The 22425-nt window shown below is 39.9% G+C and overlaps 1 protein-coding gene and 2 non-coding genes across 3 annotated transcripts; all 3 read right to left on the bottom strand.

Annotated features, from left to right (window-relative positions):
- Nucleotides 1–220: 220 nt before the first annotated feature.
- Nucleotides 221–293, bottom strand: trnaa-agc (transfer RNA alanine (anticodon AGC)). The gene has a single exon. It is a non-coding gene; the product is annotated as a tRNA-Ala (tRNA).
- A 359-nt stretch (nucleotides 294–652) lies between these two features.
- On the bottom strand, nucleotides 653–740 carry trnay-gua (transfer RNA tyrosine (anticodon GUA)). Its single transcript is given in 2 exon segments — nucleotides 653–688; nucleotides 704–740. It is a non-coding gene; the product is annotated as a tRNA-Tyr (tRNA).
- Nucleotides 741–3777: 3037 nt separating this feature from the next.
- Nucleotides 3778–22425, bottom strand: tmem214 (transmembrane protein 214). The gene is made up of 17 exons (XM_069657790.1): nucleotides 22181–22425; nucleotides 14187–14380; nucleotides 13598–13748; nucleotides 12925–13059; nucleotides 12049–12131; nucleotides 11753–11858; nucleotides 10682–10763; nucleotides 10120–10221; nucleotides 9361–9502; nucleotides 8272–8363; nucleotides 8085–8133; nucleotides 7768–7875; nucleotides 6573–6690; nucleotides 6370–6466; nucleotides 5781–5949; nucleotides 5501–5652; nucleotides 3778–5098 (listed from the first exon to the last, which is right to left on the bottom strand). The coding sequence occupies exons 1-17, from the start codon at nucleotides 22329–22331 to the stop codon at nucleotides 4972–4974; spliced, it is 2058 nt and encodes a 685-aa protein (XP_069513891.1). The 5' UTR covers nucleotides 22332–22425; the 3' UTR covers nucleotides 3778–4971.

The raw sequence follows: 22425 nt of genomic DNA, 5'->3' as shown, positions 1-22425 counted from the left end.
TCATTCTAAAATTAAACTCTTGTTACCCCTACAATCAAGAATTTAAGGAAACACGGTAATAATGTTAAAAACTCACCAACTGTAATGCAGTCACTTCACGGGATAATGTATTGTGAACCTTAAAAAGAAAGATGTCAAACGTCTGTTTGTTAAAGGACGAAAGAGTCTATATCAACGAAATGTTCGCTGTGTTGTACAATATTAGAGGTAAAGAAGAATTTGGAGGATGCGGGCATCGATCCCGCTACCTCTCGCATGCTAAGCGAGCGCTCTACCATTTGAGCTAATCCCCCATGATGCACTGCATTTCATGACGTCACTATATAAATAAACTAATGCGACATAGTATCCGGTGTTATGTTAAATTATGTTACCTGTCTGAATGAATTGGCTAACTAAAGTTTAGCTTAGGAAAACACAACAAACGCCATAATAATTAATACTTTTACTCTGTATAAAAACAGCCTGTGTCGCTTTCTATAATTCTGAAACATAAAATAACCGTATAGTTATGTTTAAGTTGTTTTGACAGACAAGGAATTCCAGCTAATTAGCTAATGACTGCGATTGTGGCTTGCTAGGGCTACCCTGGCTAACGGCTAACTAACGTTTTCGGTGGCGTCATATCGTCTTACCATGACGAAAAGTTAACTCCTTCGAGCCGGATTTGAACCAGCGACCTAAGGATGTCTTATGATGCACTCTACAGTCCTCCGCTCTACCAACTGAGCTATCGAAGGGGATGGAAGCAATTGAAGAAGATGTTTACCACATAATTGATCCCATAAGCCACGTTACGATTTATGCTACACAGGAACAAAGTACCCGCTCCTATTTTGCAAGGCCAAATCAACATACTAGGGGGCAGTGTTGCCAGATCAGATTGACAGTTTCCAGCCCAATTATCTCAGCCCATCTCCACTCACACGCACACAAAATTATAGAACGACAATTAATTGAACACAACAAAATAAATAAGAAAAATGATGCCAAAAATTATTAATCAAATGACATCCGGTGCAGACAATTACCCCGCAGAAAGTTGAACTTGCGTGGCTAAGATTGGCTGAAAGCAGGAGGGGGGCGGGAGCTAGAAAGCTGAAATCCTCTGAGCGCCATTGGTTGGGAAAGATGAAAATTCTGAAATCCCCGTGACGCAATTGGCTTTCAAAACTGAAATTAGGAGGACGTGATTGGAGGCTCGGGAACAGTCGGATAGGTCGAAGGGGATGTAAGCAATAGAAGAACATGTTTAGCACATAATCGATCCCATAATCCACGTTACGATTTATGCTACACAGGAACAAAGTACCTGCTCATTTTTTCCAAGGCCAAATCAACAAACTAGGGGGCAGTGTTGCCAGATCAGATTGACAGTTTCCAGCTCAATTGCAACTACTATTACTAACTAACAAAAACGTCCCACCCCCCAAACCCTCTCTTTCACGCACCCCATCTCCACTCACACGCACACAAAATTATAGAACGACAATTAATGAACACAATAAAATAAATAAGAAAAATGATGCCAAAAATTATTAATCAAATGACATCCGGTGCAGACCATTACACCGCAGAAAGTTGGACTTGCGTGGCTAAGATTGGCTGAAAGCAGGAGGGGGGCGGGAGCTAGAAAGCTGAAATCCTCTGAGCACCATTGGTCGGGAAAGATGAAAATTCTGAAATCCCGGTGACGCAATTGGCTTTGAAAGCTGAAATTGGGAGGACGCGATTGGAGGCTCGGAAACAGTCGGATTGGGGTCAGGTGAACCCCGCAGAAAGTTGGACTTGCGTGGCTAAGATAGGCTGAAAGCAGGAGGGGGGCGGGAAATAGAAAGCTGAAATCCCCTGAGCGCCATTGGTTGGGAAAGATGAAAATTCTGAAATCCCGGTGACGCAATTGGCTTTCAAAGCTGAAATTAGGAGGACGCGATTGGAGGCTCGGAAACAGTCGGAAAGGGGTCAGGTGCCGCTAGAAGGGGATATAAGTAATAGAAGAACATGTTTACCACATAATTGATCCCATAATCCACATTACGATTTATGCTACACAGTAACAAAGTACCTGCTCCTATTTTGCAAGGCCAAATCAACATACTAGGGGGCAGTGTTGCCAGATCAGATTGACAGTTTCCAGCCCAATTACAACTACTATTACTAACTTACAAAGACGTCCCACCCCCCAAACCCTCTCTTTCACGCACCCCATCTCCACTCACACAAAATTATAGAACGACAATTAATTGAACACAACAAAATAAATAAGAAAAATGATGCCAAAAATTATTAATCAAATGACATCCGGTGCAGACCATTACCCCGCAGAAAGTTGGACTTGCGTGGCTACGATTGGCTGAAAGCAGGAGGGGGGCGGGAGCTAGAAAGCTGAAATCCTCTGAGCGCCATTGGTTTGGAAAGATGAAAATTCTGAAATCCCCGTGACGCGATTGGCTTTGAAAGCTGAAATTGGGAGGACGCGATTGGAGGCTCGGAAACAGTCGGATAGGGGTGAGGTGCCCGCAATCGAAGGGGATGGAAGCAATAGAGGAACATGTTTACCACATAATTGATCCCATAATCCACGTTACGATTTATGCTACACAGGAACAAAGTACCTGCTCCTATTTTGCAAGGCCAAATCAACATACTAGGGGGCAGTGTTGCCAGATCAGATTGACAGTTTCCAGCCCAATTACAACTACTATTACTAACTAACAAAGACGTCCCACCCCCCAAACCCTCTCTTTTACGCACCCCATCTCCACTCACACGCACACAAAATTATAGAACGACAATTAATGAACACAACAAAATAAATAAGAAAAATGATGCCAAAAATTATTAATCAAATGACATCCGGTGCAGACAATTACCCCGTAGAAAGTTGAACTTGCGTGGCTAAGATTGGCTGAAAGCAGGAGGGGGGCGGGAGCTAGAAAGCTGAAATCCTCTGAGCGCCATTGGTTGGGAAAGATGAAAATTCTGAAATCCCCGTGACGCAATTGGCTTTGAAAGCTGAAATTGGGAGGACGCGATTGGAGGCTCGGAAACAGTCGGATAGGGGTCAGGTGCCGCTAAACAATGAGTGAGTGGAACCACAAAATCATTGTTTTTGAGTATAAAATGATGTTTGGTGTTCAAGCCCAAAATTGATCTACCAGCCCAACGCTATTTTCTCCAGCCCAAGGTAATTAAAATAAACCCAATTGGGCGGAAACCAGCCCAATCTGGCAACACTGCAAGGGGCTCCTGATCCACACAGTTCGCCTATCCTCCTGCCTGTTTCGATTTGTTTTAGAAATTACCAAAAGGAGATAGAGGTTTGTAATCTATCATTGTTACTTTGTGATTTTATTTGGTGGAAGCTGTAGGCCTATTTATGTGTCATTCATGAGCTTTTACTAATACATGTTTCAATTAAACATTCTGGTGAAAATCAAATTTATACTTTGAATTTAACTAATACAGTGCAGGTGAAAAGACACCAAAAACAATGATACATAGTAAAAATTAGGCATAATGTTACGATTATTCTGAAGATTCAAAGCCCATTACTCAGTTTGAAAACAGCAGCTGATGAATCAACAAGGTCCATTAAGTAGCTGCTCTGGAGCTTTTAATCAAATCACATGATCTTAAGTTGAGGGAGATGCTGATTTGTTAAGAATTTGTAGATATTAAAATCAACACTTTAGATGATTTTGGAGCCTCTGGTGATATAATTTACTGAACTTTTCTTACTGGAGAAAAACAGATTACCCATTCATACAAAAGCAGTCACTGGGGTTGAAGTCTTTATTATAAATCATTTACATTACAAAGTAAGACATTATTCTCTGCTATGTCCATCCATATATCTTGCTTTAAACGATGGGTTGGTGAATGAGCTGGTCAGACATGTTAAGCTTGCAAGGAGAGGTTCATTCTTATTATTCTATACATTTCTGCATACATGAGGAGGTTGGCACGGGTTTAATCATGATCCCATTGTTAAAAATTATCTTGTTGGGCCACGCAGGCACACACACACAAACACACATCTACACAGAATATCATCAGCCTTCAAGTATGAGTACACGACTGCAGTGCTGCGCTTAGCTCAGGTGTTGAGCTACTGATGGCATATTAAAAAAAAGCACGAAAAACAGATGTAGATGCAGCAAAGAGAAGACGAGAAATTGTGCACAACAGACGAGACAGCAGGTAGATTTCTTCTTCATCTTCTTCTGGAACTTTTAGACTGGTGTAAGGCTCACTGTGTCCTGTTTTCAATAATGCTGTCCACTCCAAATCTTCAGGAGTCAATCCACCAGCAGATGTGACCCTCTCAACACAAGATCTTTCCTGTTGTTTTTTTTCATAATTGTGAGGTTTGATAAAAGCTTTGATGAAAGCTTTAATGAGCCTGACACACACAACCACTCTGCTCCTGACTTCACAGTGAGCCGGACAAAATGTGGACAAAATGAATCAGAATTAAGCTGACAAGGTCTTCAGTGGCTTCGAGAAGTGTGGAATATGTTTTTTGGTCTTTTCCCTGCCCTTTACCACGTTTTTCACTTAACACTTTCTTTTATATCTTTAAATAAAAATGGTTTATAAATCATCTACAAACCTACATTTTCTATAAATTACGCAGTTTGTTTAACCCAAAAGGTTAAAGCAAAAGCTGACATTTGCAGTAGAAAACTCAGGGATAGAGAGAGAGAAACGACCTCTGCATCCAGCAGTGACAAAAGGATTTGTAGAAAAAAACATCTATACAACAGCAAACTGATTTAAAAATTTAGCCAAAACAAGAGAGAGAAGGGTCCTTTTTGAGTGACAGTTTGTTTGACCCCACAGTGTCCAATCACGGCTTTTAGAGGAGAGCCGACGCTCTGAAAGGCCGCCTCAGATTGGGTCAGTGAGTGTGTGTGTGTGTATATATAACTCTACGTGTGTGTAAATTAGTCAGTGTCTCTGATGCTATCACGCTCGTGTCAGCAGCTCCTGAGCCCACGTCTTGATGGCCGAGGTCGTGTGTTGGAGGAGCTGCCACGTTGAGTTGGTGAAGGACACAGCGTGCTGCTGCAGACACGATACAGACACCTCACCGCTGCAGGAAAGACGAGGAAAAGCATATTTGTTTGTTTTATTTTCTACTAGAATTTTCCAGTTAAAAAAATAACTGTATGGTTTCTGTCCATACTGGATTTACAGTTATTTTTAATACAATTCAGTAAAATTCAAGCACTTTTCATGTACTCTTAAAAAAGTACCTAAACCATAATCTAACTTGTTATCATTTGTGCAGTTTCAAAGATTAAATTCTTTTAATCTGATATGGTTGCCATCATGTTCACACCACATGCAATGTTCACACCAATATGCTGTTAACTACCAGTTCAAAAACATTTGCATTACATTGCAAAAACTAAAGTAACCAGAGAATGAAGAAAAAAATAAATTTAACAAGGCTTTATACAAACAGGAAAAATGTGTCCCTCAAAGTACTGACTTGCAAGAGTCCTGTAGGTTTGTCCACGCTCGTTGTAGAAGCTCAGATATGTACACCAGCGCTGGCAGGATGTAGTTCTGATGCAGAGAGAGCAGGAGCTCCTTTAAATACGCCAACAGCTGGAACACACTGTCCGGGGTGTTGGTGTTCACCTGAGCACAGATACACAGAGGGAAGAAATTACATTAAATATAAGGGTGAATTATCGTGTTAGCTCCGACTCTTTATTTCAAGAGACAATGACAATCATAGGTGACGGTTTATTTCTGCACAGCCTTACCCATTCTATGGCCAGGGGCGTCTTTTCTTTGACCCAGAGAATAAGCTGCGTGGTGTTTTCAGAGACGAAGATGGCTGCTGTTTTTGCCTTTTCTAAACCTTGTTCCATAAGTGGCCCCAAAACCCGCACGCACTCAGAGTAATAATGAGGAGTATTTGTCTCCAACCAGCTACAGAGGATCAGAAAAAACACAAAGACAATTAAAAGGGTTAATTGAAATAAATACTACTTAACAATCAAGAGAGTTAAAACGTTTGTCATTGCCCCTTCGTCCATTTTACCCATAAAATAGTAACAATTAGTTCGAGGTTGCATGCAGATACTTGAGCCAAGAAAGAATACAGGAAGTAATCGGTTACGTAATTGACACGGATCTATTTTCATGCATTGGTTTGACTGGTCACTTATCAGACAGAGTGTACAAAAGTCAAAAGGGACAAAGTCTAACAAAGAGCCACAGACCAATTCTACCAGTAACTGGCACACTGTGGGTAATAGGTTAGTTTGTCAGAGGAGAGGGCATGTTGAATGGTAAAAGGTTTGCTCTACACACACGTTAGGTGATAAGAACGGATGTTTGAGTTTGTACCTGAAGCCCTGTTTGGAGTACACTGTTATTTTCCCCCACGCCTGCTGAGATACGGCTGTGACCCCTGAGTTGCGCAGATGCCTGGCTGTGGTGGAATCTGAAAAAAACAACAACACTAAAAGTCACTGAAAAAGTAAAAAAAGACAATGATTTTAAAAAATGAAGACTAGTTGTTGTGATGAGTAAACAGGACTGTGACATACCTGCAAAGGAGCCCTGGGATCTGATGTCTTGAGCGATGAAGCCGGCAGCAAACACGAACAGAACCATGAGCAGTTTGGACCAGGGGAACCCACGACCACGCATCTTTACCTGCAGATTCTGAAGACAGGAGAGGAAACATTGAGGCACAGATGAAGCGTTTGCTTCATTCATAATAAAAAAAATCTGCTTTTTAAATAAATGTGTCCCTGATGTGTTTAAAAAAATGCATAACTTGTTAACTGCAGGTCAAATTCAAAGGCTATGAATGAATCAGGGGTTAAAGCAAAAGAAAATCCTGAGCCTGAACTTTTTTGTGTGTGTGTGTGTGTGGGTAGCAACACATGTAGCATTTAGGATACTTTTGATATCAAGTTTTGCTGCTAAGCTTTGTCCTTGACGGGTTACAAGCTGACCTACGATCACAAGGTGACAATCCGTGGTGTAGTGGGAATTATCTAAGTGGGGGAACGCTATTCTTATGACAACATCACAAAGAATACTACATGCATGTATGAACACACATGAGGCTAAAAATGATCAATATTTTTAGATCATACTGTCCACTACACCCCTGTTTTTTTGCATAAAGAGAGCTTGAAAGACAAGTCGTGTTCTCCGATGAACGTGCACACACGTATTTTCAAGTCACACACACGGTCAGTCATTGATGCCGGTACGTCAGCTGTGGTTGTTGCTCCCGGCAATCGTGTTGTGTGTTGAAGAGCGCGAACAGCTGCTTTATGAGCGGGGTCGGATTTGTGACGTGGTAGCACTTTTTTACCGCTAGTTGCATATATTTCTTTCGGGTTGAAGCACATTTTTCCCAGACCCGCTCCATTCTACTTCTGATTGGCTAATAATGTTAGTTTGAGAGAGGGAGAGTTGTGTTCCTCTCATATCATTGGCAGATGAACTCATGAACTCGAAAGTGATATCAAGACAATTTTCTTCAAATACAGGACAATTTTTTTTCCGCAGCCAAACGCTGCACGCCGGAAATCCGGCACGGTGCCGGAATACTTTAAGCCCTGATGAATCCATCCGTGATGATATAGAGATGTAGACCACTTTTTGGATTTAATTTTTATCGTAAACCAAGCTTTAATTGTTTTGACTTTAATAGTTAGTGAAGAATGACCAACATGTCCTTATCGTGTGGCTATATTCAGCCTGTACAGTGTCTGTCAGTCTCACCTGGCACAGGTTATTGCACTCCTGAAGTTCCTGAGATTCGATGCTGTCTTTCATTTCCTCATTGGTCACTCTGAAAGACTGGATTGTTTCTTCAAGGTTCTTCCGGAGCTAAAGATGGAAAATAAAATAAAGTAAGTCAAACACAAGATGACACAAGATACCATGAAAAAAAAAAAAGCTTTACACAGAGTTTAATATTGTCAATAAACCTGCGTTGTTCTATGAGCAAGCTGGAGAGTAAACATGCCCTTAAGCTCTGTTTGAACTCCACAGAGGTGAGTTTAGTTTGGTTTATAACCTCAAGGCAGGAGTCATACCTTTGGTGGCAGGATATTCCAGGATTTTAATAAGTGGTTCAACAGCAGACTGGAGAGAAAAAAAGAGACGAATTAACAACCAGAATGTAAATCCAGGAACATTAAAAGGTAATTTTTACTTACACAATTAAGACTTTTTTATTCTTTATTAGCACATTTAAAAAGAAAAGAGAAGCCTGTAACTCACCCGGACTGTGGTAAGTGTTTTGTATAGAGCTGCCTCCACACTCCCAGACTCTGAACATCCACGCACAAACACTCCGTCATACTGCTTAGCAACTACAAAACGTGAAAGAAAGGGGGAAAAAGAGAAAAGAGGGCTTAGGGCCTGATTTTTTTTTTCTACTGTTGTTAAGGCAACCACCAAATCATTAGCTGTCAGTTAGCTGTTAGTGCCTAACCGTTATATTGTAAACTGACAGAAGGCCCGCCTCTACATTCATCTGATTGGACAATGAGAAAAAACGGCAACAACGTCGGGCACTTTTCTGCTTTCAGTTGAAGTTTTTTCAACTCTAGGCACTCAGAGCGTTCCCTCAAAAACGTGAGGTGCACAGAGCGGAAAAAACGCGAGGTGCTCTGCAACGCAAAAACAGCGTGCAAAAAGCCTCTCATTGAAAACAGTGACAAAAAAGCCGCCAGCTGCTAAAATGCATTCTGTCGGATCGGGCCCTTAATTGTCTTATTCTTTATGCTTTAATTCTCAGAAATGTCTCCTTTTAATTTACATATTGCAGCTAAAAAGGATTTATTTATGATGATAAATCACTAGAGAAAGCTGAATCAGATCAGGACCATATCCTACTTTAAAACTTGTCTCGTACTTTTATTCCACTAGGACTGGTATTACTGCTGAAGAGTGGTTTCTGACTGGTATATGTACTGAGAAACATCAGTGCAGAATGGCAGCTAAAGAAGCCATAGCTCTTTAATTCTCAGGGACACTCAAGCATTTTATTTATTTTACAATTGAATTTCCAAAAAGCAAACCACCAATTAATCAGTCAACTGTTTAGGGGCTATATATGTACATCGTTAGTGTGTTTGAGTGTGTACTCTCCCTTCAAGCTAACCCATTTGTCAATATGCTATCCTGACTGTCACTATAATGAAGCTATAACAACCTACAGTATGATATGCCGTGATCTATGCTGTTGCAGTTAGGTAAACTCCACTCAGACTTCTGTACCTGCAGTAGCAATGTAGTTTAAATTCTTCTACACATACATATACTCAAGTGTGTGTGTGTGTGTGTGTGTGTGTGTGTGTGTCTTACCTCTCTCTTCATGTCATCTGGACAGTGTGGCGTAGCCCTGGACAGAAACGATGGCAGGTATGTGTGTAATGTGCTCTCGGGTTTGGCTCCAAACGCGAGGGCCTTCAGTCGAGGGTACAGACGCCTCAGCTGCTCCTGCAGACTGAACACAAACAAGAACAGCTTGACTATTTTTACAAAGGTAGAAAACAATGGATGGAAATATAGTCTTGTTTTTCCTTGTTTTACAGAAGGTAGCAACTATACAAAGGGATTAATTTATTACTGTTGTGTAGAGTGTCTGGATGTATAAATTGCTTTCTTCTAGTGTTAGGGTTATTTGCTGTCTATTTATTTTCTCCAGTGCTGTATTTGCTCTAATGCTGCTGTAACACACCAATTTCCCAGCTTCCCAGAGTGCCATTATTTATCGAAACTGCAGGAAAAATTGATTTTTTTCCAGATGGGACCAGTGAGAATACAAGCCTCATGCTCAAACATCCAATACAAAAAGAAAAATGACACAACAATCTTCTTAATTTCCCTCCCTTGCATCAGTGTATATGCAAATTAACCCCAGTTACTCTACTCTTCTCTTCCCAAAATCACATCATGTGGTTGTTTAATTATGTATAATTTGGAGTTTATTCACCATCATCCATTCTCCACACCCATGCATTCCTACACTGTGTTGTCACGCTGTGCACGTGGGTTCATTACACAATGAATCAAAGAAACAAACGTTCCCGAGTATGAGTGTGTGCATTGTGTAACATTTACCTTGATGACAGAGCATTCTTGGGCATGAAGGCGAAATCCAGTAAAGGAAAGAACTCTTTAGGACCCATGATGCCAAATCCCTTTGTCAGGTTTGCATGAAGTCTGGGAGGAGAACATGAAGCACAAGTTTAACCGCAAATCTTTCATATTAAGATGTTAAATGAAGAGTATTTTGGGTTTGGACGGTTGGTTAGACAAAAGACGGGATTTGAAGACTTTATAGCGTGAACAATTAATTGTGTAAACAATTGGCAGGATAATTAATAAAAATAACTGTTAGTTGCTGGCATAAAATAATAATACACATTTTTAAGATTATTATTTTTTGGGGCTTTTGCCTTTATTTATAGGACAGCTGAAGAGAGACAGGAAATGTGGGGAGAAGAGAGTGGGGGATGACATGCATCAAATGATCAGCAGATCGGGAGGCGAGCCTGCGATCAGTACATCCAGTGAGTGCATCTATACACGGGGCGCCTGCTCTATTAACTGAGCTAAACTAGCGCCCCACAATACAAATGTTTAATTAAAAATAAGCTACAGATTTGTCAAAGACACTTACAGGAGCAGTCTCTCCAGATATGCAATGGCATATGAAGACAAGGACTTCACTCCCAGCACGGGAAGCATGATACCCAGCCACACTGAAACACACATAAAGAGGGTTATTCACATCGTAGGATCTTTGGGTTCTGGCAGTACATGGTGGCCTTTTAAGCATTCAGTTACAAAAACCCCTGAGCTACTGCAGCAGAAATACATGACTTGTTTTTGCACGCTTTAATTATTTAAGTAAAACGGTGAAACAAAGTTAGAAATGATGGACTAAAGTAGCATTAAGTATGAATGAGCTCTGCAGGCAGTTCTTCTGTGTGTTGTTGAAGGAAGATAAATCATCCATTAGGTATTTCAGTGTTATACATCATAAGTCTGTAATGTTAAATGGACTAAAGTGAAACTTTCTTTCCCACACATTCACTGCTGCCAATACCTGTATAATCTTTTTCCCGCTATTAAATATGGAACTGAAAATATCTCAATCAGGTCGAGTTATTGTACATTTTCCAAGCCTGATCATATCAACGTTTGGGGCTGAGACAGGAAACTCTTGATTGCTTTTTAAATGATTAATAACAAGATTCCTTAACGTGGATTTATTCAGATTAAACATAAAGATAATAAGCATAATTTTGCATTGGCAGCATATCAAACTGCCTTAAATGAGTAGTATCAAGTCTGTCCCTGCTTAAAGTGAGTCAACTGGTACTCAATATTCTTCTTTTGCAGATGCAGGTTGTTATGTAATCATCCAAGAATATTCATTCTCCCATGCCCACATACTAACACCCACCTCAAAGCCTCACCAAATACCAGGCAAAGACCTGGAGCAGCAGCTGAGTTTTTGAAGTCGCCATGTGTTCAACCTCACAGATGGCTGTCGGTGAATGTGCCATTGCTCTAATGTGCACTGTTGCTTCACTAAACCCTTGCCCAGAATTTCTGTCATCACATATTGTTGAGTAAGTGGGAGAAAAGACTAGGACTAATGTAATACAGACTGTGTCGACACATAAATCACTTCTTAGTTGTGTGAAAATGTGTGTATTTGCGTAAGAGTTTGAACCCTCATTACCTCTTAGACCCTGGCTGAGGTCATAAAATCCAGCCTGACCAAGCGCCCACATGATGGTCAAACATTTCACTGGTCGATTCTGAACTGACCTCAACAACTCCAAATACTAGAGAGGAAGGAAAGAAGGAGAGCAGAGTTATTACAAAATATAGCTGAAATGTTATTGCAAAAGACAAAGCCCAAGTAAATTGGAAAAAAGAGCTGAGGCTGTGAGTGGAACCACTTGGAGGAGCTTTAACAGCAGTGAAGCAGTCATCTGCCAGTTATCTGCACAACTCAAGGACACGCTCACTCACCTCTGGCAGGTTTTGGGTGGCTATTCTGGGTTTGTCCTGCAGGATTGCCTGAATGCAAAGTCTGTAGCCGTGCAGAGGTTCTCCTGGAAAAACAGAGAAAGAGAAAAGCTGTCAGGTGCTTTCCAAGGTTTTTGTCTCTTCACTAACTTTGACCCTTATTGCCCCCGTAAGTATTATCTGGCTGTGAGCAAATCAGGTTTAAATATTGATTAATGTTGTCCCGGTGACATTGCAATTGCGACGACCGTGTTTCGAGTCCAGCTTGACTTGCTGCATGTCATCCACTTATTTTTGCTCTTGACCTGCATTTCCAGAAATCTCACTATTGCCAAATCAAGGGGGAAAAAAGGTACACAGAATACCGAGAAATGTACGAAATTTTAATGTTGCATCACTTAATTCTTTCAGAACAGGACTGGGTGACTCAAAATCTGTCCAACACTTAACTACAAATTTCACACAGTACTTCACTTGAAACAACTAAGGCTTTCGACTATTGTGACAGACAAACCATTGCCAAATGACACGATTATTGGAAACAAATTAGGATGCATTGCAATTATATTTTCAATGAGAACAATTAAAACCATGATGATGTGACATCTGTAGGGGGCTGTACCAAAAAAAACAAACCTGCTCTCTTACATTTGGAGAGCTTTGTAGGCTGGGGAATCCCTGCAGCACTACAGTATTTTATTAGAATGCCTTTTACTGTTACCTATAAACTTTGATGTATTGCGACTTTGATAATACTTCTCTAGAAACAAAAGTTGAGAAAGTAAGGAAATACTAGTTACAGAAATCAGGAGAGCTGGTGCGACATGACAATAATTCTTATGATCATTACTGCATTACTGCAGAAACGCCCACACCTACCTGACTGTCTGTCCAGCTCCCTGAGCATAGTATAAACACAGTGGTCGAAGAAATCTGGCAGGATGTCAGTGCAACGCCCGATGAGGCCTTTGATTACGCCCTTCAGCTCTTTTCCTGTAAGGCAGTATGGGTAGTCTGGGGGAAAAAAGACAGAAACATGGACATTATATTCTGTAAAATTCGGTGTATAAGACGCACTTTTAATATATATTTTTTTCCATCTAAAAAATGGGCTGCATCCTGGTTACCGATGCACCATCCTCCACGACAATCAGCGTTACCATAGGCTGCCAGCTACCGGTAGCTAGCAGGATTGCAAACTCGACATGGCGAAAAGCAAATGGTAGGCTGTAATCTGTGTTCGTTTTGAATGTGTTTTGAATGAAAATAAATTGATATAGTGTTGAAATAACCTGTATACACGTTTTGTATTAATAAATAGCTATAAAAAAGCTTTTTCCCTCTAGGATACCCCCCAAAACAGACTTAAATTCCTGTGCAAATATATTCCGGATTTTACGTTACATTATGTTTTACGTTTCGTCATTTGTTTTAATAAGACAGTTTTTTTTTCTTCATATGAATCTCCTTAGTACAAATAAATAAATAACAGAAATAAGTCCTGAAAGGTTTTAGTGTTTAAAAGCAAAATAAAAGTGTGATTGTGACCCACCATGAGCGTAGCTGCTGAGTGTGGGCTCAGCCTCTGGTGCAGTCAGATTGAGGTTGAGGTATCCTGCCAGGTCTTTGACCCACACTGATGGGTTTTCTGGGAACAGGGTCTGACTCCGAGCCAACTGCTGCTTCAGGTCTGCAACATCCAACTAAAAAGAGAGAGCGGGACAGAGGAAACATTTAGACTGTATGATCAGAAACAACAGGTCCATTATGGCAAGATGAAACCGCATTAGAGCATGTGATAGTTGGTTTGAGGATGTCACACTGCAGCATTTTTTCCTGTGTGTTTTTATGAGGATATTTATGGCTTTTAAATGTTTTCCAGAGCGTGTTACTACCACTATTAAGGATTATAAAACAGTGGTTTTGAAGGTTTTAGCAACAAACAAGGTGTTTTAGGACAAAAAGCAGAAACTTCAAAGCAGTCAAATAATTGCTTCTCTTCTCATTAAACTTCAAGAAACAAGAATATCCAGCTTTGTTTAAGCTTCTGACAAAAGCCTTTAAAGTATTCACAAAGTTTAATGTCTCGACTGACAGGAAGACTAAAATGGCCCGATATGAGAGGTATGCACATTACTCACGGCTTTGATGGCTTCTTCCAGGGTCCTGTGAGTTGTGGGGGTGACTGTATTGCTGGAGTGTGATTTCTTTGATGGTTTACTCGATGAGGGTTTCTTATTTTCGGGCTCGGCCGGTGGGGGCACCTGCTCCTTGTTCTGTTTCTTTCCCATCTTCTCAAAGCCGTCATACAGAGTCTCCGACATCTTCAGGGGTGCTACAGGAAGAAAAAAAAAAAGGTTGGCTTCAGTTAATCACGCTGCTCTGTGCTGATATGAGTCGGCACTTTAGTCGCCTCTTTGTGAACTTCTTTGGTCGTCCATAACACTTTCTTCCCAGTGTCCTCAAAATCAAGTTAATCCATGAAACCATGACATTCCCCTCCCCTGCTGCTCACTCCCCTCACATCCAGTGCTTACACCCTCCCTCTATGGCTTGCGTAATGGGTTATTTTCCCAGACAAAATTCATGCAACACAAAGGCACCGAGTTAAGCACCAGCAGCATTCAAAGTATTCCTCTGTGTGTTGCCCGTTAAGACCACAATCTGTAAACAAACTGCATCCACTGCAACTCAGCTCGCATTAGAGCCTGACCAGTTTTGAAGGCCAAAACCACTCTGCTAGGTTTACTAAGCAGTTTCCTACTTAGGTACCGTCGCAGCCAAGACAAGATGTTATAAGGCCTTTAAAACTAATATCAAATATGTAACCAATCCTGGCTTTTATTTATTTTATATCCAGGATGTTAAAAACGTCTGTAAGGATACGGCTTACATCACTCTTTATGTAATTTATTGACAACAAATCCCATGATAACCAAAACAAACAATGTGTCAGTGTGTCAATACATTTTGATTTCCCTTCCTTTACTGCTGCCCTAAGCTCATCCTTTACTTCGAACCTTAAACCAGACCACAACCACACAAAGACCTCTTTTTTTGCTTTGTCATCTTCTAACACAGTTGGACAGGTTTTAAGTTAACTCAAAATTCAGGAAATAGTGCAAAACTAGAACGGCCATGTCCTTTGTAATGAGGAAGTCATCCAGCGCAACATTATGGCTTTATTATTTGTTTTACATACAACAATAGAGGTCTATAACACAGACTAATTGTTTTGGTCAAGGGATTTTCAAAATAAAAGAACATTGCTAACCTCTTCAAGAAAAACACATTAATATATTAATATCAAAATTCTTTCTGATGAAGCTGCTCACAGATATTTACAGTATTTAACAACAAGTCCACTCAAGAATCCCCGTCAGATCCAACCTCCAACCTCTAACCTGAGTCTGTGGTGACAGAGGTCACCAGTTGTTCGCTGATCATTCAGCTCTACAAGTTGCTGACAAACCTAAATCTATATCCGGTCTGTGTGTGTGTGTGTGTCGGCACAACGCAGGGCTATGACGCAAAGAAAGGACTTGTTTCAGTGCTGACCACAGAACTTCCCTAGTCAAATGTTGGATCAGTCCTCACTTCCCTGAACTGAAATAAACTCATCACAACAGGAAGTCGGACTCTCTTTGCCCAACTGAAGCCAGTTGTTGCTGTGAATGTTTCAAACATTACCAGAGCTGAACTGTGATGAAAGTATGGACAGATGGATTAGACAACCTGACCAGGTGTTCATGTCTATTATTACTGAACAAATAGTCTTACGTGACAGGAAATCGGTAATTTCCTACAGCAGCTTCTGACATGACAAGACATCTGCTACTATAGAGAAATACAGTAACAGGAAACGTGAGTTAGCTGAAATATGGTAATCCGACTTAAAGTCGCCGACTTTATATAAATTTAACACAAGGGACAATAACTTACAATATATGAATCTACACTTGTTTAATGACAGAACCCAAGATGGGGACAAACCAATGTCTTGTTTTAATTTCTTTTCCTTCCTTCAGTTTTTTTGTTTCACAATTTAGTGTCAACAACTTTTAAATGGTTTGACTTCTTTACATATATTAAGAACTTTAAGCAGCGTTAACAGCATCACTGTAGATATGGTAATATCAGTCACTCTGCTAACCACTGTGGTCCAGATTAAAATATTATACTGTGGCCAGACAGATGCGTCCTGATGACTTTGGTTAACCACGGACTCTTCCTCTAGTGTCGCCATGAGGCTGACATATGTTTATGCAATATCTCAGAAGTAATAAAACAAATATTTGCTGTGTATTTGGTCCAGACATTCATTGTCCCCGGGGAATGAAATTAAATAATTAAAATCTTCTTACTTTCAGAGACATGCCTGATGAAGTTAAGTGTTGGGTTGATGGTGAGAAACTTTTATCAATTCACATACAGCATATTAATTATTTGCTCACATATAATTTGGAATAAAGTATTTGGTTGAATCCGTTAGTTGCTGTCCACAGCTCTGTACTCATTGACCTTGCTTCCCATCTTATAGTCTTTATGGCTTGATTTTAATTGACAAGCATGCATTTAGGATGTGCTACTCTGTGTGTAGCTTTGCACTTTTGGTGTGTTCTTTCTCGGGTAACTTTGTTGTATACTTTACTCTGTACTGTTTGTTATTGTCCTGTTTTTCCTTTTGTGTTGACCTGCCAAGGGACTACAGATGCAAATTAGCTTAAAGCTATAATCTGGTACGGTGCATTAAATGGTTACATTTATGTTTTAAAATGTACATGGTCCCTTTTGAATAAAATACAATAAATAAATAAATAAAGAGTGACCTAAATAGTTAGAAAAGGTATTTATTAGCATTAATCCCTACAAAAGGCCAGATAAAGTAATATTTTAGTGGTTTTAGGGAATATAATGGTGCAGCAATAAGTATGGGACTAAATTATGAATAAATTGATAGAAAAAGCCATCACATTTGTGTAGCTGCCATGTGGTTTCCAACTTACAGCTTAACGCTAATGAACATATTAAAGTGGGAAAAACAACTTCCTTACACAGGAAATGGGACCACCTTGGGAGCATGTAAATATACTCTTGTTAGAACTAAAATAATTCGACAGTGATAGAAAATTAAATGTATAATGTTTTTTATTACTTTCCTATAATAAAAATCACAATGAAAAACAATGAACAGAAATACTGGCTTGTTTGAAAGCTGAATATGGTTTTGACCTTGTGAATTTGTTTTCATGCAATCAGTAAGATTGAAGTTAAACTATGAACTATTTATTTGCCCCAGTCTACAACAAGTAATAACACAGACAAATCAGACGTAGGCGTTGCACCAAATTTATCACTTCAGCTCAAGCAAACTAATAAAAAAACAAACAAAAAGGACTTGTGTCGAGCATTTGGCATCATCATTTGTTTACCGCATTCCTTCCTAATGAAAGAGACGGTTTTGTCAGCATGAACTACCACTGCAGTAATTAAACAGGAGAAAGATAATCATTACAGCGACTGCTAAGGGAGAGTTTCTCAGAATCTAGTCGACATCACTATGCAAAGAGGAACTACATCACTCCGACGAATCAGTTGGAGATATGCCACCAGTCCATTTAAAAGTCAAACATCACGAGATAAAGAGAGGAGTGTCTTCTAAGGGAAGTATGTTGGAGTTAGTTCAAGAAGGTTAACATTCAAAGAAATAAAAAAGAAAAAGAAAAAGAAATATGGAGAAGGGCAAACCTGACAAAAAACCTGTTTATGGACAGATTATACCCTGTTTAGTATAATTTTCTTATTGGCCTTTATCATGGTGCATCTTCAATAAGTAAAAAAAAAAGAAACCTGAAGGAAAACCCTAAAGGATTAAGCACAAAGCTTCCCTTCAGTCTTTAGATAGAACCATTCATGTGTTATGTAATCATAAGTTGTAATGAAAAGCTACACAGTCTTGACACAATGTGTGACAACATTATATAATACATGTTGGCCTGTGCACCTGTGTTGCAAATGTATTAATCAAACTCTGTTAATGAACACTGCTGAAATTAAGTTGTTATCAAAAAGATTGTTTTTGGATCAGGTGGTGTTTAAAGACCACAGCTCAATAGAAATCTTGTTGTTCTGCACTCTATATTTTGTCCGCCATTATGTTTGAGCATCCTTGAGAAATCCCACATTTGTTTACAGTTCAGACTACATTTGTCATCAGTGAGGTTTTCTCGAAAATGTACCACACATTTTCAGAAAAGCAGGATCTTCAGAGAAAAAAGGAAATGAAAGCAAGTTACCATCTACAACTGTTACGTATTTGGAGATGGTTAATTGAGATTAGCAGCAAGCGGTGCTAATACCATTTTTTATGTCTTATTCTCCACACATTCACTGTAGTGGGATCGACTCTAGTACTGCTCAAAGTGTCTACTATACAAGGAGTAGTGATTGAGTAAACAGGGGAGTCACTTCGGACACAGTCCCGGCATCTGTAAGCAGAGGGTTTTGGTGGTGTGGTGGGGGATGTAATCTGAGTAGAAGCTCAGTACCCAGCGTGGCCCTCTTACAGGGTTGAGTGGACTCTGATGGATTCTCACACCAGCAGAAGAATAGCTGACAGGATGCTTCACATATAGACACAGCAAACGACGCTCAGGCACTTCTCAACAATACAGTACAGACCACAGTGAGGGAAGTCTTACTTGTCTGATCACATTTCTTTCTGTGTTTTTAAGGTCATAATAACTTTTGTCTGGCGGTCTTGCATTATTTAAGACAAATAAATTTTGTCTAAAGGCTGGTGGTATTTAATGCAAGGGAATTTGTGTACGTCGCATCAATTAGCTGTTTATTTCCCAGAAGTCAAGCACCAACTTTAATGTGGAAGATTCCTACAAACATTTAAAATTATGTCGGTAGCGTACAGAATTCTTTTAGTGTATTTTACAGCAAAATGATGCAGAGTCTAAGGTAAAGATTTTCTTAACTGACAAAATCAATACAATAATATATAGCAAGCCAATAACAGTTGGAATGACTTCTTAAATTGTTTAAACCCCTTTCAAATTAAGGTACCCTCAAAGAAACTGGGAATAAATAACTTCCCAGACTTTACATAATCACTTCTGCTGAAAGAGGAGACCATGTCAGATATCCCATAACATGTCTGGACATGTAATGTGAAACATGTCCAGTGACTACAGTGTTATATCAGCTGTCTTAAATATGACCTTTTAACGCTGAAGGTATGTATCTAAAAGGAAATCAGACAAGGAATATATGATTCTATTTTTACATTTTTATCTGATTAGGTGATTTAAGAATGAGGATACAATCAGTTAGCCGGGTTTCAACTCTTTCAAAAATGAAGAATTATTTTTCTCTCTGTTGTCTACATGACACCACCCACAGAGATTTTGGAGCCTGCTCTAACAAATACAAAAGCCCCGATCCAAACTTGTGGCTGGGGGATTATTTTGAACATAACTTCAACAGCTACAGTCTCATGATTTAAGTGTTTGAAGCCTTCCAAGGAATGAACAGAGATTTGGCAAAAAGGCTCATTGATTGTAATTCCAATCGTCTCTATGAGTTTAGTTTTAATCAAAACATTTGTAGCTGAAGAACATTTTAAGAGAAAGGTGTGCAGCCTGTTGAAGCTACACCAGAGAGTTTATACACCGAAAAGAGTATTTATTTTAGACTGAAGCTTTATGCCACCTCACACAGTCATGGTCAGTGTGATCTGGCAGGGAGACTTTGGTCAGGCTGATTCACTGATAAAACTGGTGCATAAACAAACAGCAATGGCAGAGTAAGATCTAATCTTTTCTGCCACCCATTTTTTAAGTCTCAGCCATACTTGTGGAGAGGGTGTGGTACTTAAGGGTAGTTTCTGCAGGGTTTACTGATTGTCAAGTACGCTGAATATAAAGACAATCCATCATCTTAGGTCTGTAATTATGTTCTACTGGGCTAGCACAATAAGGTATCATCACACAGTCAACTGCCAAAGTAAATTAGATTACAGAGATGCTTTCCACAGGCAGATTAACCCACTGGGGGAAATGAGCTGAGTGGCTCCTATTAATCACCTGTTCAATACCAATACTATCTTGCTCAAGTTTTACTTTGTGGTATTTGATTAAAAATAACTTAGAATTAGCTGAAGACCTTTAAACTTTGCAGCACATGGTCCACTCTCTAAAACAGGGCTTTAATCACATGTAATAAACCATGACACACCTTTAGGCCCTTTCCTTGTCAGCTGATATCATGGGGGTGGTAATTAGTGCTTGTAAATTGATTGACACACATTAAGCCTGGGGCTTTAAGGGGCCCTTGGACTCTAGGAACCCAGGATAGAAACATACTACCATTATTCAAAGTATAGGACTGTCCCTATTCTGTATTGTAATGATCATCAATGTTTTTCCAACTTCCCTTAAATGTTAGTGGCAAGGCCAACTTAAGATGAAGGGCTCCAAAGTCTCATTTTGTAAAGGTTTAACAATTTTCTTAAACAGCTGGGGGTGTATTTTCACGCAAATCCTACTCTAACACGAGTAAGAAGTAAATTATTAGGGACTTTTTCCAACAGCAAATGAATACATGTCTAGACTTAGGTCATCTATATGGGACTAGTAAATGTCCTTGGTTCATCATAATGAAGAGCATACCTACCCAGTGGAACAGTGGGGTTCATTTATGTTTCCCAGTAGCTTTTGGACAACAATGAAGGTAGGAATTATACCAGGATGTGATAATGCTAACAAAAAGTTACTTGTTAGTTAGGGATGCACAATATTGGATTTTATGCTGATATCCGATATGCCAATATTTTCCAAACCTATTTGCCGATTTTGATACAGATATTCTGTATTAGGCAAATGTTTTTTTCCCCCACCAAATTGCAGAGAACGTCAAGTCTCCCCTGTAGTGGAAATTATATCATGCCTACTCTTATTGTAGTGGCCCACTGGTAGATTATTGAGATAGGGGTTTCAATTTGTAGTGTTGAATAAGTGAGATTCGGCCCCTCCTCATATGACCAATGCTAAGCAACCATTGCAAATAGCAACCTTGCTGTCCGTTTCAGAAACTTTGAAAAACTGCCATACCGCTGACATCTTGCACCCTTCTTCATGCTTGATGGAAGAGGTGTGGTCCACGCAGTGTGCGTGCACACTCGCGCAGAGTTAATGTCGTAGCAACAAGCTTTTTCAGGGAATCATCAAGCATTTAGGCATAATTAAAGCGTTTTATTTGCGTAAAAAAAATGGCAGTCAAGCCATAATCTGCAGATACCCATAACGTGGCGATACTATCGTGCATCCCTATTGTCAGTATACAAATGTTATGTTTAGTTTGTTCCTTTTATTGGATTTAACGGTAAGTAAATATAGACTACTGACAGCTTGAATAAATCATGCAAAGAGGAACACATAGGATTCAAGTCATCAGATTGATAACTGATCATTAAAAACTGTGACAGCTGTTTCTTCAGGCTCAATCAAAATATTCGTATGCCTTATTCATTAGCCTAACGTTTAGTTGTTCAGCCACACTGTATCAACAACACCCCGACGATACCATTAGTAGTGTGCTAGCAAAAGAAAGACAAATTGGTCATAAAGCTGTTAACTGGTGCTTCACAGTTACAGCTCCTCAGTGATGACGTTGCTTGTGTTGACACACTGCTTGAAGGGCTGCTAGCGAGCTAACCGCACATACTCGCCGACCAGCAATTTCATTCTAGCTATATGGAGCCAAGGAAGGGCGGAAAGCTATGATTTTGAAATTAACGTGTCGGCACAGGAGCTCAAGTACAGCCACGCAGATAAACTGGCAAAAAAAACCAAACGGGACAACAAAAAATATGTCGTAGGAAGTAGGGATACTGCGCGAGGCTATGCTACGATTGCTAGCTTGTCAAATCAGATGGCAGATATGAGCCATCTCCACTGACAATATTTTTATTAAGACAACAAAAATTCAATAATTCAAGAGGCATTGTAGTGCGGGAAAACAGCAACACAGGTATCCCCATCCCTCTCCTTAAATGTGAACTTTTGCCGAGAGGTAATTAGGTCACAGAGCAGCTAACAGCGGTCTACAGTGGGCCGTGTTCACTCACGTCTGGATGGCTGGTTAGATTCGCCGAGGGCTTTCCTTCCCCCGTTGCCAGTCTTCTTGTCAGTCGGGTTCTTGCCTCCTCCTGAGCTGCTATTTTTCTTTCCTTTCTTCACAACTTCCCATTTGCCGGCTGAGCCATTATTTGAAGCCATAATACTGGTCCAGAATGAGTGTTATTAGGTTGGAATACCGTGACTTCCTGGCTACTTCCTCCCTGCTTGAACGAAACAGAGCAACGTCTCGCTC

This window comes from Semicossyphus pulcher, unplaced genomic scaffold, assembly GCF_022749685.1.
Source record: "Semicossyphus pulcher isolate SPU_LCO1_2020_fin unplaced genomic scaffold, fSemPul1.0.p SCAF_11, whole genome shotgun sequence".
NCBI lineage: Eukaryota > Metazoa > Chordata > Actinopteri > Labriformes > Labridae > Semicossyphus > Semicossyphus pulcher.
The sequence above is the reverse complement of the archived record's forward strand: the minus strand, read 5'-3'. Positions and strand labels throughout refer to the sequence as shown.

Bases quoted from the DNA above. Each gene is read 5' to 3' on its own strand.
- tmem214 (XM_069657790.1), bottom strand. From the start codon at position 22,331: ATGGCTTCAAATAATGGCTCAGCCGGCAAATGGGAAGTTGTGAAGAAA. The intron at 8,364-9,360 runs GTAAGACACACA...CACGTTTTGTAG, and splicing joins CAGATGACATGAAGAGAGAG to TTGCTAAGCAGTATGACGGA. The intron at 6,467-6,572 runs GTATGTCACAGT...TGTTTTTTTCAG, and splicing joins ATCCCAGGGCTCCTTTGCAG to ATTCCACCACAGCCAGGCAT.